This window comes from Neomonachus schauinslandi, chromosome 14 (assembly GCF_002201575.2).
Source record: "Neomonachus schauinslandi chromosome 14, ASM220157v2, whole genome shotgun sequence".
NCBI lineage: Eukaryota > Metazoa > Chordata > Mammalia > Carnivora > Phocidae > Neomonachus > Neomonachus schauinslandi.
Window position 1 is genome coordinate 47,572,144 of NC_058416.1, and position 20,219 is coordinate 47,592,362.

Here is a 20,219-nt window from a genome sequence, read left to right on the forward strand (position 1 = left end):
TACATTCTGTTTTCTTTCAGGCCATTCCTGTGTTTCTCACTTTGCATAATGTAGCTGAAGTTATCCTCTGTGGGCACCAGAAGTGTTTTCGGAAAGAGGTAAATGGTAATGCAAAATGCTAGTTTCGCTTCCCTTTAAATTTCAAAGATGCACCTTTTCTTATGGCCCAAATTAGTGTCTACCTTGTCTTGCCATCTGTTTCCTGACAGTGGTCACGACTGCCTGGCAGTCGTCCCTCATTTCAAGGATCATGTTTTCGACATCCCTTCGGTTCATCAGACGTACGTGGGAATGCTCGTGGATCTGAACGGCGCTCAGCTGCAGCTCAGGGCAGAGCGAGCACCTTGGGATACAAGGAGGAGTTTACTGTGGGCCGAGGAGGGGTGGTGGGGGGCAGCCTTCCCGCCCGCAGCTCATCCCAGGGCCGCTGGGAAACCTATGGCAGAGCCTCGCATAGGGTGCTGGGAGCATGAGCCCACCCTGGGCGAGTCCCCCTTGCTTCCCAAGCCCAGCTCCGCGTCACACCAGTTGGAGCAAGTGTCTTCACCTTCTGTGCCTCCCCCTGGGAGAGGGGGATAGTGATGACACCCAGCTCCTACGGTTGTTGGGAGGACAGAGCGAGGCACCCATGTGAAGTGCGTCCAGCAGTTTCTGGCGCAGAGTAGGTGCTCTGTACATGTTTGCTGTATTTATTAACGCTATTAGTGGTGGTTTTAATTTGGTTCCCCTCTTGGGAGTTCTTCCTTTCTAACGAAACCTGCCCTTTCGAAATGGTTTCGAAATCTGGAACTTTTCAACTAGAGAGGCTAGTTGGTCATTCAGGCAGCTCACTCCTTACAGGCATGCAGGAGAGAGAGGTGTCCTTCCCATGGCCGAGGCCCCTCCGCACACCCATGCACCCTGTCATCCCATGGACCAACTGCCTCTTCTGTCCCGGAGAGCTAACCTCTCTCCCTCTCTGCTGCCTTTCTTCCCTCAGCCCACAGACACTCTCCATGTTCTCAGGCCCCCAAGGATGGAGCAGGCCCTGGGAGACCCGCTCACCCTATCCCAGCTCTGGAAGGTTGTTTCTGAAACCATGCCAGCAGGCTCCCTCGCCTGTGCACCCCTCCACCGCCGCCCCACCGCATCCTTGCCCTCCCCCAGCACAGCACCTGAGGGAGGGTTGGCTTCAGAGCTGTTCTCGGTCTTGTGGCCCTCTCGCCTGCAGCCTGCTCCTGCCCCCACCATTACCCTGAACTTGCCCTGGCTGAAGCCACTGGGGCCTGCATTGATGCGACTCTGTTGGCCTTTTACACCATTCTTCACCAGGTTCGCCGCCGCCTTCCCTTGAGTCTCTCGGCCCCCGTGACCTGCTGATTCTCTTCCCCCGTCTCTGGCTCCTCCTCCTTCCTCCATCTGCCCTACAGGGTCTCCCAGGGCTCTGTGTCAGGTGCCCTTTGTTCCCACGCACACACTTTCTGGACAGTCTCATCCATGCCCATGGCAGCATCCTCCTCAGTGCCCCGGGAACTCCTGGGCCCCATGTCCAGCCCAGACCTCTCCCTTGAGCTCAGACCCCTGTGGTTGCTGCCTCTGGCTCTCCCTGAAGCTGTCTCCCGGGCATATGAAATGCAAAGGGATCAAACTGGGACTGCTCTGTTTTCACAACCTGCTTCTTACATGGTGATCCTGATCCTGGTCATCACCACCCAAGTCAGAAACATAGGGGTCCCCTTAGAGTCCTGCTCTGGTCTTCCTTCCCCCCCACACCCTATTTCTGAATCTGTCCCCTCCTCTCTGTTCTCACTCTGCGGCCACCTTGGTTCAGGTCCTCATTCTTTTTTCAGGGCTACCTGGTTAGGGGCCAAATGAGATCTTACTCCCCTGAACCCTTGGGCAGCCAAGTAGGGCCTGGGGTGAGCAGTCCTGGCTTAGATGGTTATCGTGTTCTGTGTGCGCCATCACCTGCCTTCGCCTGCCCGATGTGCCGTGTGCCTGGCTGGTTTCCCTGCCTCTCCCGACGCTCCCCTTCCTCCACACTGCACCCAAGTGACCTTCTGAAACAGATCTGATCATGTCCGCCCACGGACATGGGGGCTGCCCATGACCTGCATGGAGGCATGCAAAGGTGCCATACCCCTCTCGGGTTTTAGAAAATCCAGCCACAACCAAACTTCTCTTTTTTCCTAGACCATGTCATGATGTGTTCTTTTCTCTGATCTGTCAGAGAACCTCTTCAAGCATCCACTCATTCATTCTGAATACTTTTACGTACATGTGTACCCGCCCACCATGCCAGGCTCTGGGTCTACAGTAGGGAGGAAGGGGCATGGTCCCACTGCTCTGGGCTACTCCTACGGAGCATCAGCTGAGCAAATCATGACACCCACCTGCTGGACTGTACGGACAGAGAAGCCACTATGGGGAGGTGACATTTAACCACAGACAAAGGCTGAGCAGGAGTTCACCAGGTGGGGCCAGGAAGGGGAAGCAGCAGATGCAAAGAACCAGATGTAGAAAGGGACTTGGCAGGAGTCACTTTGGGCCAGTGTGGCTGGGTGCTTGATAAGAAAGAGAGGATGGCTTAGGATGAGGCTGGAGACTTAGGACGAGCCTTTGAGGCTGACCTGGGCGTTTGGCGTGTATGCTGAGTGCAGTGGGAGGCCAGGGTTGGGTGTGAAAGCCCAGACGGACTGATCAGATTTACAGTGTTGACAGTTCATGCAGCTGTCTGTGGAGGAGACAGGACTGCAGGAGGTGAGAGAGGGCATGGTGGCGACTCTCGAGGTCTCACGAGGGAGGCCCTTGGTATTTTAGGCTGGTCTGCGTGCAGTTGGAACCTGACACCTCTGACACCGCAAGGAGCATGAGACCGCTCCCTGACATCACTTAGCACACCACCTTGCGATTTCCGTATTTCATCAATTCTAACACGTGCTGCTTTTTCTCACGTTAAAAAAAAATACTCACTGTCTGCAGTCAGGATGCTTCTATAATCAATGGTGTGCCCTGGTCAAACACTTCCTTTCTTAGGAATATATAAAGAATGGGGGATTTTATACTCGGTGGCATCAGAGGTTCAGTGAAATGCGGTAGGAGTTTCCCTGGGTCTCTGTCTGCTTCCTCTGAGCCCCCTCTTGGCAGGGACCACGTGGTTGTCTTCATAGCCCCAAAATCCAGTCCCAGAACCACTGCCAAGGTGAATATTCACTAACTAGTTACTGAAGTTCAGCCACTCCCCAAGAGCTGCTCAGCTTCTGGGAGATTGACTCATGCTTCTTATCTACACAGTGGATGCTTTTGTTGTGAATTGAAAATGAAGATTTACATGGTCTGGGGAAGAGATCCAGGCATCTCTACAGGGTATTGCTTCCTGATGGACCAGTCGGATCACATAGGTGAGGATGAGTATAGGAAACAGGTTAGAGTGTCTTCGGGGCTATTTCCATTAGGCAGAGACCAGGGGCCAGACTTCCAGGCTGAGAGGACCTGTACTTGGTAGAAATTGGATAAACACCAAAATATTTTGAATCTTCATCTCCATTTCGTCCCTAACACTAAACAACATCATTTCTTTTTTTAAATTTTAATTCCAGTACAGTTAACATACAGTGTTATATTAGTTTCAGGTGTACTATATAGTGATTCAGCAATTCTATACATTACTCACTGCTCGTCATAAGTGTACTCTTAATTCCCATCACCTATTTTCCCCATCCCCTCACCACCTCCCCTCAGTTTGTTCTCTATAGTTAAGAGTCTGTTTTTTGCTTTATCTTTTTTCTATGTTTGTTTTTTTGTTTCTTAAATTATACATATGGTATTTGTCTTTCTCTGACTGACTTATTTCATTTAGCATTACACTCTCTAGCTCCATCCATGTTGTCACAAACGGCAAGATTTCATTCTTTTCTTTGGCTGAGTAGTAGTCCATTGTATGTATATATACCACTTCTTTATCTGTTCATCTATCGATGGGTATTTGGGCTGCTTTCATAATTTGGCTATTGTAAATAATGCTGCAATAAGCGTGGGGGTGCATGAATCTTTTTGAGTTGGTGTTTTCATATTCTTTGGGTAAATACTCAGTAGTAGAATTACTGGATCATAGAGTAATTCTATTTTTAATTTTTTTGAGGAACCTCCATACCATTTTCCACAGCGGCTGCACCAGTCTGCATTCCTACCAGAGAAGCACGAGCGCTCCTTTTTCTCCACATCCTCGCCAGCACTTGTTGTTTCTTGTGTTGTTGATTTTAGCCTTTCTGACAAGTGTGAGGTGATATCTCATTGTGGTTTTGATTTGCATTTCCCTGATGATGAGTGATGTTGAGCATCTTTTCATGTGTCTGTATGGCCATCTATATGTCTTCTTTGAAAAATGTCTGTCCATGACTTCTGCCCATTCTTAATCAGATTATTTGTTTTTTTTGGTGTTGAGTTGTATAATATTGTTGAGTTTATATATTTTGGATACTAACCTTTTATCAGATACATCATTTGTAAATATCTTCTCCCAGTCAGTAGGTTGTCTTTTAGTTTCATTGATTATTTCCTTTGTAAACAATATCCTTTCTTGTCAGGACAAATTAGGAAACAGTGGCATGAATTACATACTTAGTCATTTTAAAAAACCTTCTTTCCCTTATGAGTGTAATAAACAATAGTAAGTTGTAGAATATGCAGAGGAAGAAAGTCCCAGAAATCAACTGTGATCCTACTTCGCACAGGATATTACTCTATTCTGTCAGACTTTTTTTCAATGCACATATATAGACATTCTTACACAGATAATATAATATATCCTATTTTCCATTGATCAGTTTGTCAGGAATCTCTATTCATGTCCTCATTCCACTCCACATGGAATATGATGTGTTGGCCAATCCCTGTTTCTAGACTTATAGGTGGTATCTAGTAGGTTGGCATTAAAATCTTCTCTGTGATAAAGATTAAAGATTGGCTGTGATCTGTTCCTGCATGATTCACTTTCCTGATCATTTCGCCTGGAGCCTCGACAGAGTGACCAGATATTACCAGGAGCACAGCTATATGACACCTCTTAGACTTTACCTGTGACTCACAGTGAGACCTCTTTTGTCCAGCATGTGTCGGTTTCACCAGACTCCACTCTGGAGAGGAAGGTTGACCTCCTCGTGACCTTGTTTCCAGGTTATAAGGATAAACTCTATATGGAGCTGTGGTTCATCGTCACCTCCCACGGTACTTTGTGTGTGCATGCGCAAACACACGCACACGTAATTTGACCCTAAGGTAACGTGTGGCTTGTGGAATTAGTCTCGCTACCTTGCAGATAGACTTGTCACAGTTGAACATTAGAATGCTGCTCTTCACTCTTTTGTTCGTTTGTTCAGCATTTCTTAAGTCTACACTGTGTATCAAACATCTGGCTAGGCCTGCAGCTATGGAGCTAAACTGGACACGCTGATCACCCTCACAGAGCTCAGCTGAATGGAGGAGCCAACACATAAACTCCGGGATGCCCACAGAATGTTATATGGGCTGGAACAGGGGTGTGGGTGGACCGGGGGTGACCACTGGTAAGTCTGCTTGGAAGGGCCAAGGGCAAGATTTGAACCCAGTCCTGCGGATAATAGGAATTTTCAAAGTGCAGGGAGAAAGGGCGCTCCGGGCAGGCAGAGGAAGCAGCAGATGAAGGTAGTCGTCTGAAAGGGCTGGCGGGGTGTCCTGCAGGGCTGGTGGGTGTCCTGCAGGGCTGGTGGGGTGTCCTGCAGGGCTGGCGGGCTGGTTGCAGCAGAATAGCACCATAAAAGGTCCGGCTCCGGAGCTAGATCGCCTGAGCCCAGACCCTGGGAGCCGGGGCAACTGAGCTAATTTCTCCGTGCCTTGGTTTCCACATCTGTAGCGTATAACCTGAGACTTAATTAACCCATAATGAAATAAGTCAATACATGTAGAGGGGTTAGAACAACACCAGCACAGAGTAAGTGGTCCTCCGAGTAAGTTAGCTGACCCCCTGTAATGTTAACTATTTATTGTTATTTTTGGAGATATGACTTTTGAGAAGTTATACTGACCCACTCAGAACACTGAGATATCACTAGGACTTATGCCTGGGTGACTTTCGGACTGAGGAGCCTCAAAAGGTGAACGTCTGACATTAACTCCTGAGTTGTTTTTGGAGCCCTGGGAAGCAGAGCTCACTAATGCATTTATTGCTTGTTCTAATCCCCATATCTCAGGTTCTGACTCCTCTAGCCAGAGGCATTTAAAATAAAAAGCAGCCTCTCCTCTGTGGAGTGGGCGAACTGTTTCGAGTACTGTGTGGATTTGCTGCCCTGTGACGGGAGCCCCCAGACAGTTGCTGGATGTACCTGTTACTACTCATGGAACAGCTGGGACATACTCTTTATCTCTGTCCTGTCTGTTCCTATTTTTCCGCCAAACTGTTGAGATGTTGATTACCCTGAGCCCAGAATCTTTCAGTGACACATTTTCCCATGATGGGGGCACTTCTCCAGGTGCCCTGAGCCAGGTCACCTTTTTGGGTCATCCTTTCTGTACTGAAGGGATGTGTCCCCACCAGGTGGCCGTGGAGTCAAGGTTGGTGTGGCCTGCTGAGGCAGGTTCCACGGAGATGAGAGGAAAGGCTCTAGAAAACCACTACTTTGCCCGCAAACAGGATCTATGTATTAAAACAATGCAAACTGGATTATTTAGTAATGCATGAAAATTGAAGATAGCCTTCATAACAAACCATGTTACCTTGTCAGTCTTCACATTTTTAAAAAAATTGAGATATGATTGACATATAACATATTCATTTCAGGTGTCCAACATAATGGCTTGATATTTATATATCTTGCAAATGATCACCATAAGTCTAGCTAGCATCCATCACCATATGTAGTTATACAGATTTTTTTCTTGTGATGAGTACTTTCAAGATCTACTCTCTTAGCAACTTTTAAATCTACAGTATGGTATTAGTAACTCTAGTCACCATGCTATGCTGAACATGACATCCCCAAGACTTACTTTTATAACTGGAAGTGTGTACCTTTTGAGTGCTTCATTTTTAAACAATATATTCATACTTCACTTTCAAGAACTAGAGTCAAAAAGCTGTAGTTTGTCCCCAACTTTGAAATGTCCAGAATTAATCTGTTATTTCCTCTATCAAATATAGAAACCTTTGTGCTTCTTCCTCCTAGAACTTTATACCTGAGTGCAAAGGACTAACTCCCTTAAAATGACCAATAAAAACAATGGGCCGCCTGGGCGGCTCAGTTGATTGAGCATCCAACTCTTGGTTTTGGCAGGTCAGGGTCTCAGAGTTGTGAGGTGGAGTCCCCTCTGGGCTAGGCACAGAGTCGGCTTGAGATTCTCTCTCTCCCTCTCCCTCTGCCACCCGCCCCCCCCAGCTCCTGCTCTCACTCTCTAAATAAATTAATAAATAAAATCTTTAAAATAAAAAAAATGACTAATAAAAAAGGAGAGGATAAAGGTAGGACCTGCATTAGAATTTCTTCATTTCAGGGAGTTTAGATTTCAGCCAAGTTTAGATTTCCCCAGTCTGCCCTTTCTCTCTCTCTAGGGGTGGAGTCAACTGTCCCTTCTCCTTTTTCCTGTTTCTTCATTTATACATCATCCCAGAGAATTTACAGCCCTGCTCAGAGTCAGAGCTGGATCAGTGAAAGGCAAACATAAGGAAGCAGACTGGAATAGAAGTTGAATGAGAGCTTGATTTCTCTTCTTCCACAGGTCTCATCAATTCTTCTCTCTCTCCCTTTCTTGGCGTGTAAGATATTTGAAGGCTTGGCCCTGGCATCATTTTGGGGTTTTGTGGGTAAACCAAATTCCAGGGGTGAGGGTAGTAAAACCGCACACCCAGAGTGCTTTGCCCAAGTGACTCAGCTCTGGACCTCTGAGTCATCCTTCGTGTGGTCCAAGCAGAAAAGGCCTCCAGAAGTACGGAGGTGCAGCCAGCTCTTAAGCCCCCAATAAGCTTATTCAACCTTTATTTGCCTCTTGATCTAAATATTTTCTTTTAAGGGGAAAAAGAGGACTTATAAAGACTAACCATAAGTCTTTTTTATTTTCATACAGAAAACTCCTCCTGCAAAGACCTGTAGGTAAGTTTAGGGGCGCCTGGGTGGCTCGGTCATTAAACGTCTGCCTTCGACTCAGGTCATGATCCCGGGGTCCTGGGATCGAGCCCCGCATCAGGCTCCCTGCTCAGGGAGCCTGCTTCTCCCTCTCCTACTCACCCTGCTTGTGTTCCCTCTCTTGTGTTCTCTCTGTCAAATAAATAAAATAAAATCTTAAAAAAAAAAGATCTGTAGGTAAGTTTAAAAAAAAAAAAACCAGCAACCCACAGCCCTCTAAAATAGAAGATTTAACCTGATTTTAAATGATGATAAGCTGTTGGAGATTCCTATTTGAGAGTTGACAGAATTTATTATAAACAGTTATATACCCCTATTTTGTGTCTTTTTCTAAATTTTACTATCTCTTTCGCTTTCGTTTTTTTTTTCCCCTGAAATATTCTGTTCCTAAGGGGAAAATAACCCGTGCTAGATTTCAGTCACTGAAGCCCAAAACTTCACTAAGAGTTGTGCAATACTGATGGGAGAAAGAAAATGGAAAACACGGAAAAGGACTTAAAATGTTTAAAATCGTGTTTGCAGTTGATTGGGTTTTTTTGATTCCCATGGTGGAACAAACACTGGCTGCAAGATGAGGGATCTGAGTCATGGTCTTGGGCCACAGCAAGGTGATGAAGGGCAGGCTTCCTAGCCCTTCCTGCCTCGTTCCCTCGGCTGAAACACAAGCCGGGCTGGACTCTTGGGCCGATCCCTGGGCCCCCCTGTGTGCTAACCTGTAACCCCGTTCTCTGGCTGCTTCTGGTCTCCTCAGCCATAGCTCTGAAGCTCAGTCCTGATGATAGAAAACCAACAGAAATGCTTTGACACATGGGTTTAGGACTTTTTGTTTCAAATATTTCTGGGCTTTCATCCAATCTCTTTTTTTGCCTTGATTACAGGCTGCTACTTGGAAAAAAAAAACAAAACACAACACTGTTAGGACTCATCCTCTTGTTTAAAAGATTAGCAGGTATTAAAGAGAGGCATTAAAACTCACTAATACCTGATATAATCAGGTATTGCTCAAGGCCGAGTTTGGTGGGAAACCAAGCGCTGTCTCCCACCTGGCTGTCCCCCAACTCTTCTCAGCCCCGAGGGGGGCTCTCTGTTTGAGAGGACCAGTAACATTCATTGCCTGTGGATGGGGAAGCGTCCTATATCCTAGAAAGCCTTCTACTGTAGGTAGACCAAACCTATTAGGGTTCTCCTCTCCTCCCACCTAAAACCTGCCTGAGCCTGTGCAGTCCCAGAAACCCTTCCACCCGCCTACCTCCACTCACCCCACCCTTTGCCTCTGAGTCCCTTGACAATCTGGTGCCTTGGAGTCTTCTTGAGGCTGTTTGTGTATGTGCCTTCAAAGTTGGCGAGGCTGTAGAAGGAGGGCGGGCTGGAGCGGAGGACCTTCCTGTGCCCCAGGATGACCCGTGTCGTGCTGACCATCCCAGGGCTGTGGGGTCCCAGCTCTGAGGATTCCCCCATACTGGTTCCACTGGCCACGCTAGGTGGGTTATGCATATTTGGCAGGAATGCCACGTGAGTGATGTGCCCTTCTTAGTACATCATATCAGGAGGCATAGGACATACACCTGTCCCCTCATTGGAGATGTTAAGCTTGATCATTTGGTGAAGGTGAAGCGCAGAAGATTTTAACATGCTTTCCATGGCATTTTCTTTTTCTTAAGTGGTAGAACTGCAGTCTGATTACCCAGTTTTCCACTAGTGTATTTTTGGGGATCTGTAGTTTAAAAAATTTCTTATAACCTGTTTCACGGGCATCCTGTTTTTCTCGAGTGAGCCAGCCATGGTTTTGCAAATGTCCTGCAAGTGCCCATATCTGGGAACAAGGCCAGCCGAGCCCCAGGGAGGGAACTGTCTGGTCCCTGGTGGAGCACCCAGTTGAAAACTGCATAGGTAGTGGGGTTCTTGAGGAGGAACGGGGGCACGGGGCAGGGTCTTGTAGGGTCTTGGCCCCGTGCTCGCTCCACTTGATGTGTTTCAACCCCCACACTCTCTGGGCAACCCTTTGATGTTGAAAAGTGAAGCTGCCTGTTTTATCTCTTTGCACAGTACCCTCTTCCTCCTGGCTGCTGCAGGATGCCTTCCCTTCAACGACCCCCAGGTAAGTTCAAGGCCACTCATTTTGCCTTCCAAATGTCTTTTACTCTCCAAAGCCTGCGTGTATGAACAGAACTTCCTAGTCCTTCCTTCAGGAATCAGAAGAACCCCAGCCTGTGCAAAGGCATTTAAAAGTTTCCAGGCGGGGCGCCTGGGTCGCTCAGTTGTTAAGCGTCTGCCTTCAGTTCAGGTCATGATCCCAGGGTCCTGGGATTGAGCCCCACATCGGGCTCCCTGCTCCACGGGAGGCCTGCTTCTCCCTCTCCCATTCCCCCTGCTTGTGTTCCCTCTCTCGCTGTGTCTCTCTCTGTCAAATAAATAAAATCTAAAAAAAAAAAAAAAAAAAACTTCCAGGCTGGGTGCCTCGTGGCCGGGTCAGCACCTCTTCTGCAGGCTTCGCCTTCTCCCCAGGGCTGCAGCAGCCTGGGCGAGCTCTGGCCTCTGGGCACCGTGGTGGCTGCCGTTGGCCCTCTGTATGCGCTTGGAGGACTCACGAGCCCCAGCCCGAGTTGCTCTAGCCTCGTGCATTGAGGCGACGTAGATTTTCCCTCTCATCCCGAGGGCCTCATCTGCAGAGTGATTTTCACTTGGTTATCCTGAGTTTTTCCTTATTAGGCCCTGAGGACCCACCCCCTTACCCCCCCAGTAGCCGTCTCATTGTGGGTCTGTTTTCTCTCTCTTCTCCCCTAGCAGTTATTAAATCCCCATCAAGTGTCAGGCACCGAGCCAGGCTCTGGGGACACAAAGAAGAATTGTCCTCATCCAGGCAGAAGTCAGAGTCTAGGCAGAGCAAAGGAGAGGAGGACAGATGAGAAACAGATAATTATAACATGGGGAGGCTGGGGCTCTGTCGTGGGGAGATAGGGGACGCCATGTGGCACCTATGAAGACTCGGGGACCGGGGAAATAGGAAGAGCTAACAATTATAGGGAGCTAGCTATGTGCCAGGCTCTGGGCCAGTGCTTCATGTGCCTTATTTTATTTAAAATCTCACAGTTTCACAAGGAGAGGGACTCTTATTGTCTCCACTGCATAGCTAAAGAATAACGAGGCCCCAAAGGTCACCAGCTAATGAATAAGTGGGGGGTTCAGAATTTACACCAGATCTTCCTGATGCTAGAGCCAGATTCTGCTCTCTGGACCTAAATCTTGGAGGGAGAGGACCAGATGGCCAGGAGAAGAAAGCAGGTGTGGGCACAGTCGTGGAGGTGTCCTGCCTTTCTGGGATTCAGCTATAGGGAGCACTTACTCACTTTTGCCCCTGTGCAAATTCCTGCCCTCTTGGAATTTACAGGCTAGTGAATGGTGGAGAAAGAGACAGGTGATACATGAAATAGAGTGTGGCAGATGAGATAAACTTTCACGGAGAAAAATAAGGAAGGGAAGAAGAGAGGGAGTGCCCCTCGGCCGAGTTGGTGGGGGGAAGCATCCAGGCTTGGGGAAGTGCAAGTTCTTTCTCTGGTGGGGGTGTTGTAGATGGGACTGATGGGCTTGACAGGGGCTTGTCCTAGAGATCGTTGGGTGCCATGAGTTTGGATTTTATCCTGAAAGTCACTGGGGGACTGTTGAATGATTTTAAGCAGTAGGTGACACCATCCAATTAGTCTTTTAGAGACACAGTGTGAGGGTAGTGTGGAGAACAGGAAAAGGGGTGCTGGAGGCAGAGAGCCCTATTAGGAAGATGTCATAGGCATCGGGGTGAGAAATGAGGATGGACTGGCCAAAGGTCCCAGAGTCCTGTTGTGGCACCCTTGGTTGGCACCATGCATCGGCATTTAGGGTTTCTGATTGCCACGCTGGATCCCATTTGTCTCTACTTATAGCCGTTTTATTATTATTTTTTTCAAATCCTGTGTTACAGTTTGATCCTGGTGGATATTTCTGGGCTGTAATTCACTTACTCTGCGTAGGTAAGTTTTAAAAGAAGGCTTACTTAAATAATTGAAGCTTATTATTTAGACCTCATTATATATCCACTTTTCGGTGACCCTGAACAATAGGAAGATTGCAGCCAAGGTGTCAAGGTTAAACTTAAATGGGCATTTTCTGATCTGATTTTCCTGTTTTGGAGTTTTCCTCAAATGTTCCCATTTCTGATACAGTCTCCTCTTTTTCTTGACAAACATTAGTTAACTCACCACGGCTCTGGCCCTGCTTGCTTAAGTCTACTTGAGAAACGCTGGTGGATCTTCTCTAAAAATGGTGAGAAGAGATCCAGAAGTTTGTGTTTAACAAAACAGTGTCCTTCAGCAGCATACCCAAAGAAATGGATGCAGCGGAAATAAAAGGGCCATCTGACTTCATTTCCAATCGTTCGTTCAGTGTTTTCCCGTCTGTAGTCTTAGGGGGAGAGCAGGGCCCTGACTCGGTTACGCACGGTTCAGAAATGCAGCGTGTTCCTTTGTCCCGCACGCTGCAAAGGAAGCCGAAAGCTTCCTGTGCGTTGTATCCTTCTGCTGATCACGAGCCCTCCCGGCCCAGCACTCTCTGTACTGACCGGCATCGCAGGGGATTCCTGCCCTTGCATCCTGGACTCCCTCCAGAGCGTCGTTGTCGCCCCCTGTCGGCCGGGGGTGCCCCTCGTGGGAGGAGCGGCGCTTGCCTGTGCTGATTCACGCGGAACGTCCTGTGCAGTAACACGTGCGGCTTCGTTTTCAGGGGCTTATAAGATACTACAGAAGGCCCGGAAACCCAACGTGCTAAGGTAAACTTTTCAAGTGGGGTGGGTCGTTGTTTGGTTCAAGCCAAGGGGTGAGACCCACGGTGTCGTGAGCGCGCCTGGGGCCGCCAGAGCCGTCTCTCCTGCTGTTGGGCCCTTGCAGGCAGGATCCACCAGCACCCGATCCTACCCGCCGTCAGCAGTGGGCGAAGAGCCGGGGAGCCTCTGCCCTCTTCCTTCGGGGACAGCTTTTTAGAGAACATTTTTACAAAAATGTGACCCGAGGCTTTGGGGCCCCAGTGTATTTCTTGCGGCTCAGAGGCCAACTCTTTTTTCTTGTTTCCTCAGCTCCTTCCTAACTTGACTTTGTTTAGACCCAGGAGTTCCCAGTCACGAGCTCTGTGCTGGGGTAAAATGAGGCCCCTGTTGTGCAGTCAAGGGATCAGCCTTAGCAAATGTCAGTGAAAGAGACAGGAGTCCCGGCATGGGTTGGCCTGCAGCTGGGAGGTCAGAGGCCCTGGACTGGTCCCCTGGCCTCTGGGTTTTGGGGGCCGCCAGAAGGACCCCTGGGAGAAGATTATACACTCAGAGACTGTGACTTTAGGTCCCTTAGAACACCTTTTGTTCTTTTAATGAAGTGTGTCCGCAGCTAGAAGCCAGTGGAGTTGCCAGATAAAATACAGGGTGCCCAGTTAAAGTTGAATTTCAGGTAAGTAGTGAATCCTTTTTTTAGTGTAACTATGGCCCATGCAATATTTGGAGTATACTTGAACATGATTCTTTATCTGAGATTCAGATTTATTTGGGTGTCCTGTATTTTTACCTGTCAAATATGGTGTCCCTAGGATCCAGTCCAATGGCCTGAGAGAGTTGACTCTCCTTTCCTGGTGGCAAATGTACACGCAGAGATAATCCGTCACAGGTGAAAATGTGTGTGATGCTATTAACTAGGAAGTGTTTTCTTAAAAATGAGCCAGGAACAAGTTTTGAATATAAAGTACCCTTCATACCATTTGTTGACAATTTTTAAATGTAGAAACTTAACTGTAGATATAATTTATTAGAATATAATGACTCTTTTGTTGGTGTAAAACACTTCTAATTATTTCACGTTTTATCTTTTTTTTTTTTTTTTTCTCATTCCTTAGCGACATTGACCAGCAGTACTTAAACTATATGTTCAGGTAAAATATAACTTATATTTTCAAAGAACAACTCATATATTTCTAGAGCTAATGGATTTTTATTTCCCAATAATATTTTGATTAGAGAGTTCTGAGCCGCTGTGCCTACCAGAAAGGCAAGCTAAATAATTTGTGAGACTACTAGAAGTTGAGAAAACCAAATAGTGGTTCTGTCCGTAGACCAGGCAAAAGGGACCTCTTTCTGGCTCCACACTTCAGAAGGCCATGCCTCTCCCCAGGGGTTGTGGAGTCTGTAAGGCTAAAGGGACATTTCTTCCCAGGGCCCACACCCTCCCTTCTAGCCTGGGACCCCTAGAATTCCCTGCTCAGGTGTTCCTGAGCTCGACTTCCCAACTCATTCCTAGACCCAAGGAGTGTCCAAAGACAGACTGGTAGTGGGGGAGGAGAGTGGACTTGCAGGCTGATGTGTCCACATACAAGTGTATGAGGCTTCAGTGTGCAGGATGGAGCCTGGGGTGGAGAGAGAAGGGGGCTCACTGGGAGCCAGGAGCCAGAGGTTGGATCTGTCCATACTGCCACATTCTGACATGAAGCTCCAGGGACTCCAAGAATTCTAAATTCTAATCTAGACTTCCAGGTTTTTTGAAGGTATATTTACTGAGGTAGGATGAAGTTTGAGGCTTGATTTATAACATTTAAATATGGTATATGGACTGCCATTCATACCCTTGCCCCCAGCCAAGCAAAGAATAGGGCTCTGTCTGCTAAATAGAATAGCTGGGAGTGTTCTTGGAGTTCCGTGGTCTCTGATTGTGCACCGCGGGACCTAGCTGAGAGGGAAGAAGGGTGAGATCTGCCGCTGGGAGCCCAAGTTTGCCCTAATGCAGCAACGCTTGCAAAGATGACCGAGGCTGGGGATGTGCCACTCAGCACTTGGCCATGCTGATTTCTGCAGGAAGTTCATCTTAAAACATTCAACATGAGCTGTATTCTCCATCTGCAGATAAAGCTCATAAATATCTTAGTTTATTAAAATGCCTTTTCGAAAGGAAAGCAGGCATGGCTGTAGGCCTCTTTTGTACTCCGCTGAAAACAATCATTAGTTCCACCCTGCCCGGACACACCAGCTGCCTTTTCAAGAGAGGTTTCTGAAAATGCAGAAGGCTCTGGATGTTTAACATGTTCCTGTGACATCAGAACACTTGGGGCAGTTCTTTTTCTCCATAGAACTTAGAGTCCACTCGAGCAGCAAAGGAATAAGGGGATGGAAAAGTGAGCCTCTGTGACCCCCGACTCATCCTCCTGCCAGCCCGGCTCCCCCTGCCCCAGGCTGAGCCCGGTGCTCAAGTCTTCCTGGCTGGGCCTCTACAGACTGGCTAAGGCCATGATTCTGTTCCCGAGTCTTCTTTCAGTCCCCGTGATGAAGATGTGTGAGTCAGAGTGAGGGCCACTGCTCGATTTCCCAAGGCCCGGGACACTGAGGGGTCCCTTGGATCAGTGCAGCAGCTGCCAGGGCCAAGAACTGGTTTGATCCCGCTTTATTTTGAGGGAAGCCGGTAGTTGAGTGGGTCTCTACTTTGGCACATACTCCTATTTTCTTGAGGGTGTATTTGCTCCCTGACCCTGACTTCCGGTGTTTCTCATATAAACAGAGGTCTAAGGCCTGACGCAGACCGGAAAGGATGAAGGAAGGAATAAAGGAGGGGGTTGGATCTGGAGCTGAAAATAAATGGAATGTCTAACAATGATACGGCCTTTACCAGCATTTTAAAAAATTTAGGTAGTTTATAAGGAATGAATATTATGGGATACATGCCCAACACCATTTCTTTTTAACACAAGCAGACATTATTAAATATTAAATAGAAAATTATCATCGGTTCCCTGCTGCTACTTCACCCCCCATTTTGCAGGTGAAACAGTGTATGTGTGTGTCAAAGGGAAATAGACATGCGATCTGTCTGGGGTATGATTTCGTTGGACTTCAGCCTGTGGAGAACATATTTTTCTCCTATTTCCCCATTATATTTCCTATATAGGAAATAGAGGAAGGTTTTCTGTTTTGTTCATTGCCATATCCCCAAATTAGAACAGTATCCGGCACTGACCAGACATTCAATAAATAGCTGTTGAATGCATTTTAAAAGTCTGCTGTCGATCTGTTATCATATGCCTTTTATAGGAGTATAAGTTCTTCTATAGAGTTTACGTATCACATATAGTCTTAGAAATATAGGGGACTTCAAGGTATACTTCTCTTCTGCCCCGCACAAATAGGTATACTTCTCTATACTGCCCACCACAGATACTCCTAGAGGCGATTAATTACAATTTCAAACACACTCGGCGCCTGCTGTATGTCTGGCCCTGCTAGACACTTGGGATCCAGAGGAATAAAATATGGTTCTTGCCCCGTAGGAGGTCACAGCGTAGGCATGAGGAGTGGTATGCCGCTGTATTTGCAAAACTCAAACAGGGATTAGAGGATCAACTCTTCCATTTAATTATTTCTTCTTATTTTTATCCCCTAATATTTTATTTCGGGGACACCCTTTGGGATGATGCCAATGATGGGATTTGGGGTACCATGGCAAGCTCTGGGAGATATTTTGGGATGGAAAGAGGCCTCTTCTATCCTGCCATAGGAGTTATAACCAAAAGGGGATCCAGTGAGATAATATAATGGAGTATTGTACAGGGTCTGTGTTTGCCAAAGAAAGAAGAGATGGCAAGCAAAGGACAGAACGTCTCCGTGTTTGTTTGTAGTGTGCGTATTTTTTGTAGCTGCCTGTAAGGCCTGTCTTACAAACCTACGACTTCTGAATGACCCAACACGTGGCTCTTCTTCATTGCCTCTCTCCTGGCCCTCCTCACCTCCTGCCTCTTTGAATGACACCGCTCCTCTGAGCCATCGGAGAACCAGTACCCGAGGACTGCTCTGCTTTGCAGAGCAAAGGAAGAGATTGAGAAAAACAGAAGTGGTGCAAGGAGTAACCCCAGAGCAGGGAGGGGTCGGGGCTGTCAAGCTAACAGTGGCTTCCCTGTTCAAACTGTCCCCCACACCGCCTATAATGTCACCGACTAGAGACTTTGGTGGTTCTCCATCCCGGTGCCCATCAGAGCACCTGGGGGCTGTAACAAAGGAAAACAACTGAAGCCTCGATCTTGCCCTTAGAGATTCTAGCCAGGGTGTTGGCCATTCTGGTGTCCAGCCAGCATTAAGAACCAGAGTAGGCTGTCTAGCATTAAAAATAAAAAAATCCCTTCCTGTCCTTGGATAAAAAGGTGTATTCCTAGCCTCTAACCAGATAGCTGCCTGCATGGCGTGGAGTCGTGATGGAAGAGGTGTAGAAGGTGGGCCAGGGCAGTGTGAAGGCGTGGTGGGCGGGTACTGGGAGATGGCAGAAGCTTCCGGAGAGCAAGATGGGAGAATACCAAGGACCAATATGGCCAGCATCAGAGGAGCACTCCTCCTCCTCTTCATCCTTTTCGGCTTCTACTGCAAATCAGTCCAGGTAGTTTCCAGGCACGTGGTGGATGGGATGGATCATTTTGTGGGCTGTCTTCTTGGAAATTTAGCTTACCTTCTACAGAGTTAATTTTATGGCAGACAGATTTAGCTCACACTCAACAGCTAGCTTTTCAGTTGCAGCTGATCTGTAATTCCGAGTTGGCTTTGTTTAGCTTATACATACCCTTGGCCGATTAGGTGTGGTGATAATGGCCACACAGCCGGCCTGGGAGTGGGGCATGGGTCCTTGGCCCATCACGGGGTTCGGTCAACCCTCTTGCCAAAACCTGAGGCATCTCAGGAGATCTCACCCTCTCACTGATGAGTGAGACCATTTGGTGCAGCTAATCTGCTCTTAGGCAAATTTCACTGTTTCTGAGCAGAATGGACAGAAATGTATGTTGCTGTTTTCTCAGTGCTGGGAAGACTTCCTCACTGCTCTGCTGTTTCATTTTCAGTGTGTTGCTCTTGGCACTTGCGTCTCATCCCACAGGTAAGTCATTTTGCTTTTTTTATGTTTCCCATTCAGCCCAGTGCTCTGACCCAGTTGCATCTCTGAGGGACATTTTGTAAGAGAGTGTGATTTGCCTTCCAGGATGGAGGCGCCGGGGTTAGGCATTGCCCACGTACTTGAAACTGGTCTCAATGACCCATTGTGGATTTATCGCCCATGAATGTATTCTTACCCCTTCTTACATTTTGTCGTCTGTGTTTTCATCTGGTGCAGCCTCAGCTGTCCAGACAGGCTTGTTATCTGCTGGATAAACTAGTGCTCGCCTTCTCCTCTTCTAAAGTTCCTTCTTCAAACATCCAGAATTGCTTCAATCCTAGTGTGAAAGGATGTGGTGAAAAAGTTCAGATTCACCCTACTGCTGACTGACATCCTTGCACACATTTTTATCCTATGTGATCATGCAATATTCATAACTGCAGATTAAGGAAGTAGAGTTTTAAAGCTTACCTTTGCGCTGTTGCCTGCCTTGGTTACTCTAGAGTTGTTTTTCGGATTCGGGAATTGCCCACAATACTCTGTTCCATTGTGTTTTTTTGCTCTGAAAGGTTTTGAAGTTGATGCCAAATATAACAAAATAGTATCTGCATGCGGTATGGCTGGAAATACACATTTTATTGGTCAGGCTCCTTCAACTCATGTTTGTTGGCCATTTGCTAGGCATAAGGCATTTCCCAAGCCCTCGAGTCTCAGTTAAAATGAGAAGGGTGAACTGAGTTATTTCTAAAGCCGTTTCTAGCTCCTGTTGTGCCCAAAACAATGACCGCTTTCTGTTGGTGCCTTTAGCTGCTTCGGATTATTTGAACTAGTCTCCTGAGGAAACTGTCGATAGTGACGGAGTGTTTCTGGATTGTGTATGACCCATCCGACCCCGTGTCTCATGAGGATAATTTGAATTACTTTTTTCTCAGAGCATTATTCTACACTTGCCCACACTGATGCACATCTGCTATTTTCTGCCCAGTCCCACAGCCCGGGGTTATCTTCCGACTGTAAGGTTTGCTGCTGAGTGCCCTCTGCACTCTCGTGTTGAAAACCTATCCTTTGTAAAATAAAAATCATACGAAGCCCATGGTGTGAACCCTACCTGTTTCTGCTCACCCATGCCGCTGCTTGTCTGCCTTTGAGTGTGCCTCTTGTCATTTTTTCATGCAGTCAGGTGGTTGCCACCCAAGAGATATTCACGAGCCCCCGAAGCACCCTCCCCCTTGCAACTGTGTTTTGTTCAAAGCCTTTGGAAAGGCTTTGATTTGCATGCTCCTTTGCTCCCTGACTGATCAGTGGTGGATTTGGGTGACTAATTCTCACCTAAATAAACCACTCTGCCTTTCAACTAAGAGGTGATGCTTGTTCGTTTGTTACTCATGATTCTCAGAGCTGGAAGGAATCTTAGTGATTATCCAAGTTGCCACCACCTTTTACAAATGAGGAAATTGAAGCCTATAGCAGTTAAGGGATGTGGCCAAGATGGTGTAGGGGAGGTGCGTAGCAGAGACACCAAGAGTTTAGGTCCTGACCCTTCTCCCAGGTTTTTCTTTTTAAATGCTTCTTTTTTAGGGATCCTACAGTTTATTATAAAGTCTTCTGAGTGAGTGAATACTTTTATACGATTTTATTAAATTTCTCTTTGGAGCTTCTCTTGGTTTTTGTTTTTACTTTGTTTTGTTTTTGAGAGAGAGAACATGCGTGCATGCACGCATGCAAGGGGGAAGGGGAGGGGCAGAGGGGGAGAGAGAGAGAGAGAGAATCTTGAGCAGGCTCCATGCTCAGCTCAGAGCGTGATGCGGGGCTTGAGCTCACAATCCTGAGATCATGACCTCAGCCGAGATCAAGAATCAGATGCTTAACTGACTGAGCCATCCAGGCTCCCCTGGAGCTTCTCTTGGTTTGAGGGGCATTTTTCTACCAGTTTCTGAGCACAGGGTTGCTGGTAATAGTTTATATAGTTTGGCCAGCATTCCCACATTTCACCCTGACTTATTGCTAAACTTTAAGGCCAGTGCAAGAATATCTTGGGCACTTACTTACTCTCTGGGCACACAAAGTGGTCAACAGTCTATGGTTGTAGAATGGCCTGGGCAGAAGAGTAATTTAAGATAGGCCCCAGATTCTTTTTGAGGTGATGAAATGTTCTGGAAATTGGTAATGGTGATGGTTGTACAACTCT

The 20,219-nt window shown here is 47.3% G+C and overlaps 1 protein-coding gene across 1 annotated transcript in view; it reads left to right on the forward strand.

Moving 5' to 3' along the window:
- TMEM241 (transmembrane protein 241) overlaps nt 1-20,219 on the forward strand; it is a 66,192-nt gene that overhangs the window by 36,079 nt on the left and 9,894 nt on the right. The window contains exons 5-11 of the mRNA XM_044921178.1: nt 21-98; nt 8,074-8,099; nt 10,179-10,230; nt 12,088-12,136; nt 12,885-12,930; nt 14,034-14,069; nt 18,000-18,034. Of these exons, the coding sequence (XP_044777113.1) occupies nt 21-98; nt 8,074-8,099; nt 10,179-10,230; nt 12,088-12,136; nt 12,885-12,930; nt 14,034-14,069; nt 18,000-18,034 (322 nt within the window). The remainder of the gene's footprint in view (nt 1-20; nt 99-8,073; nt 8,100-10,178; nt 10,231-12,087; nt 12,137-12,884; nt 12,931-14,033; nt 14,070-17,999; nt 18,035-20,219) is intronic.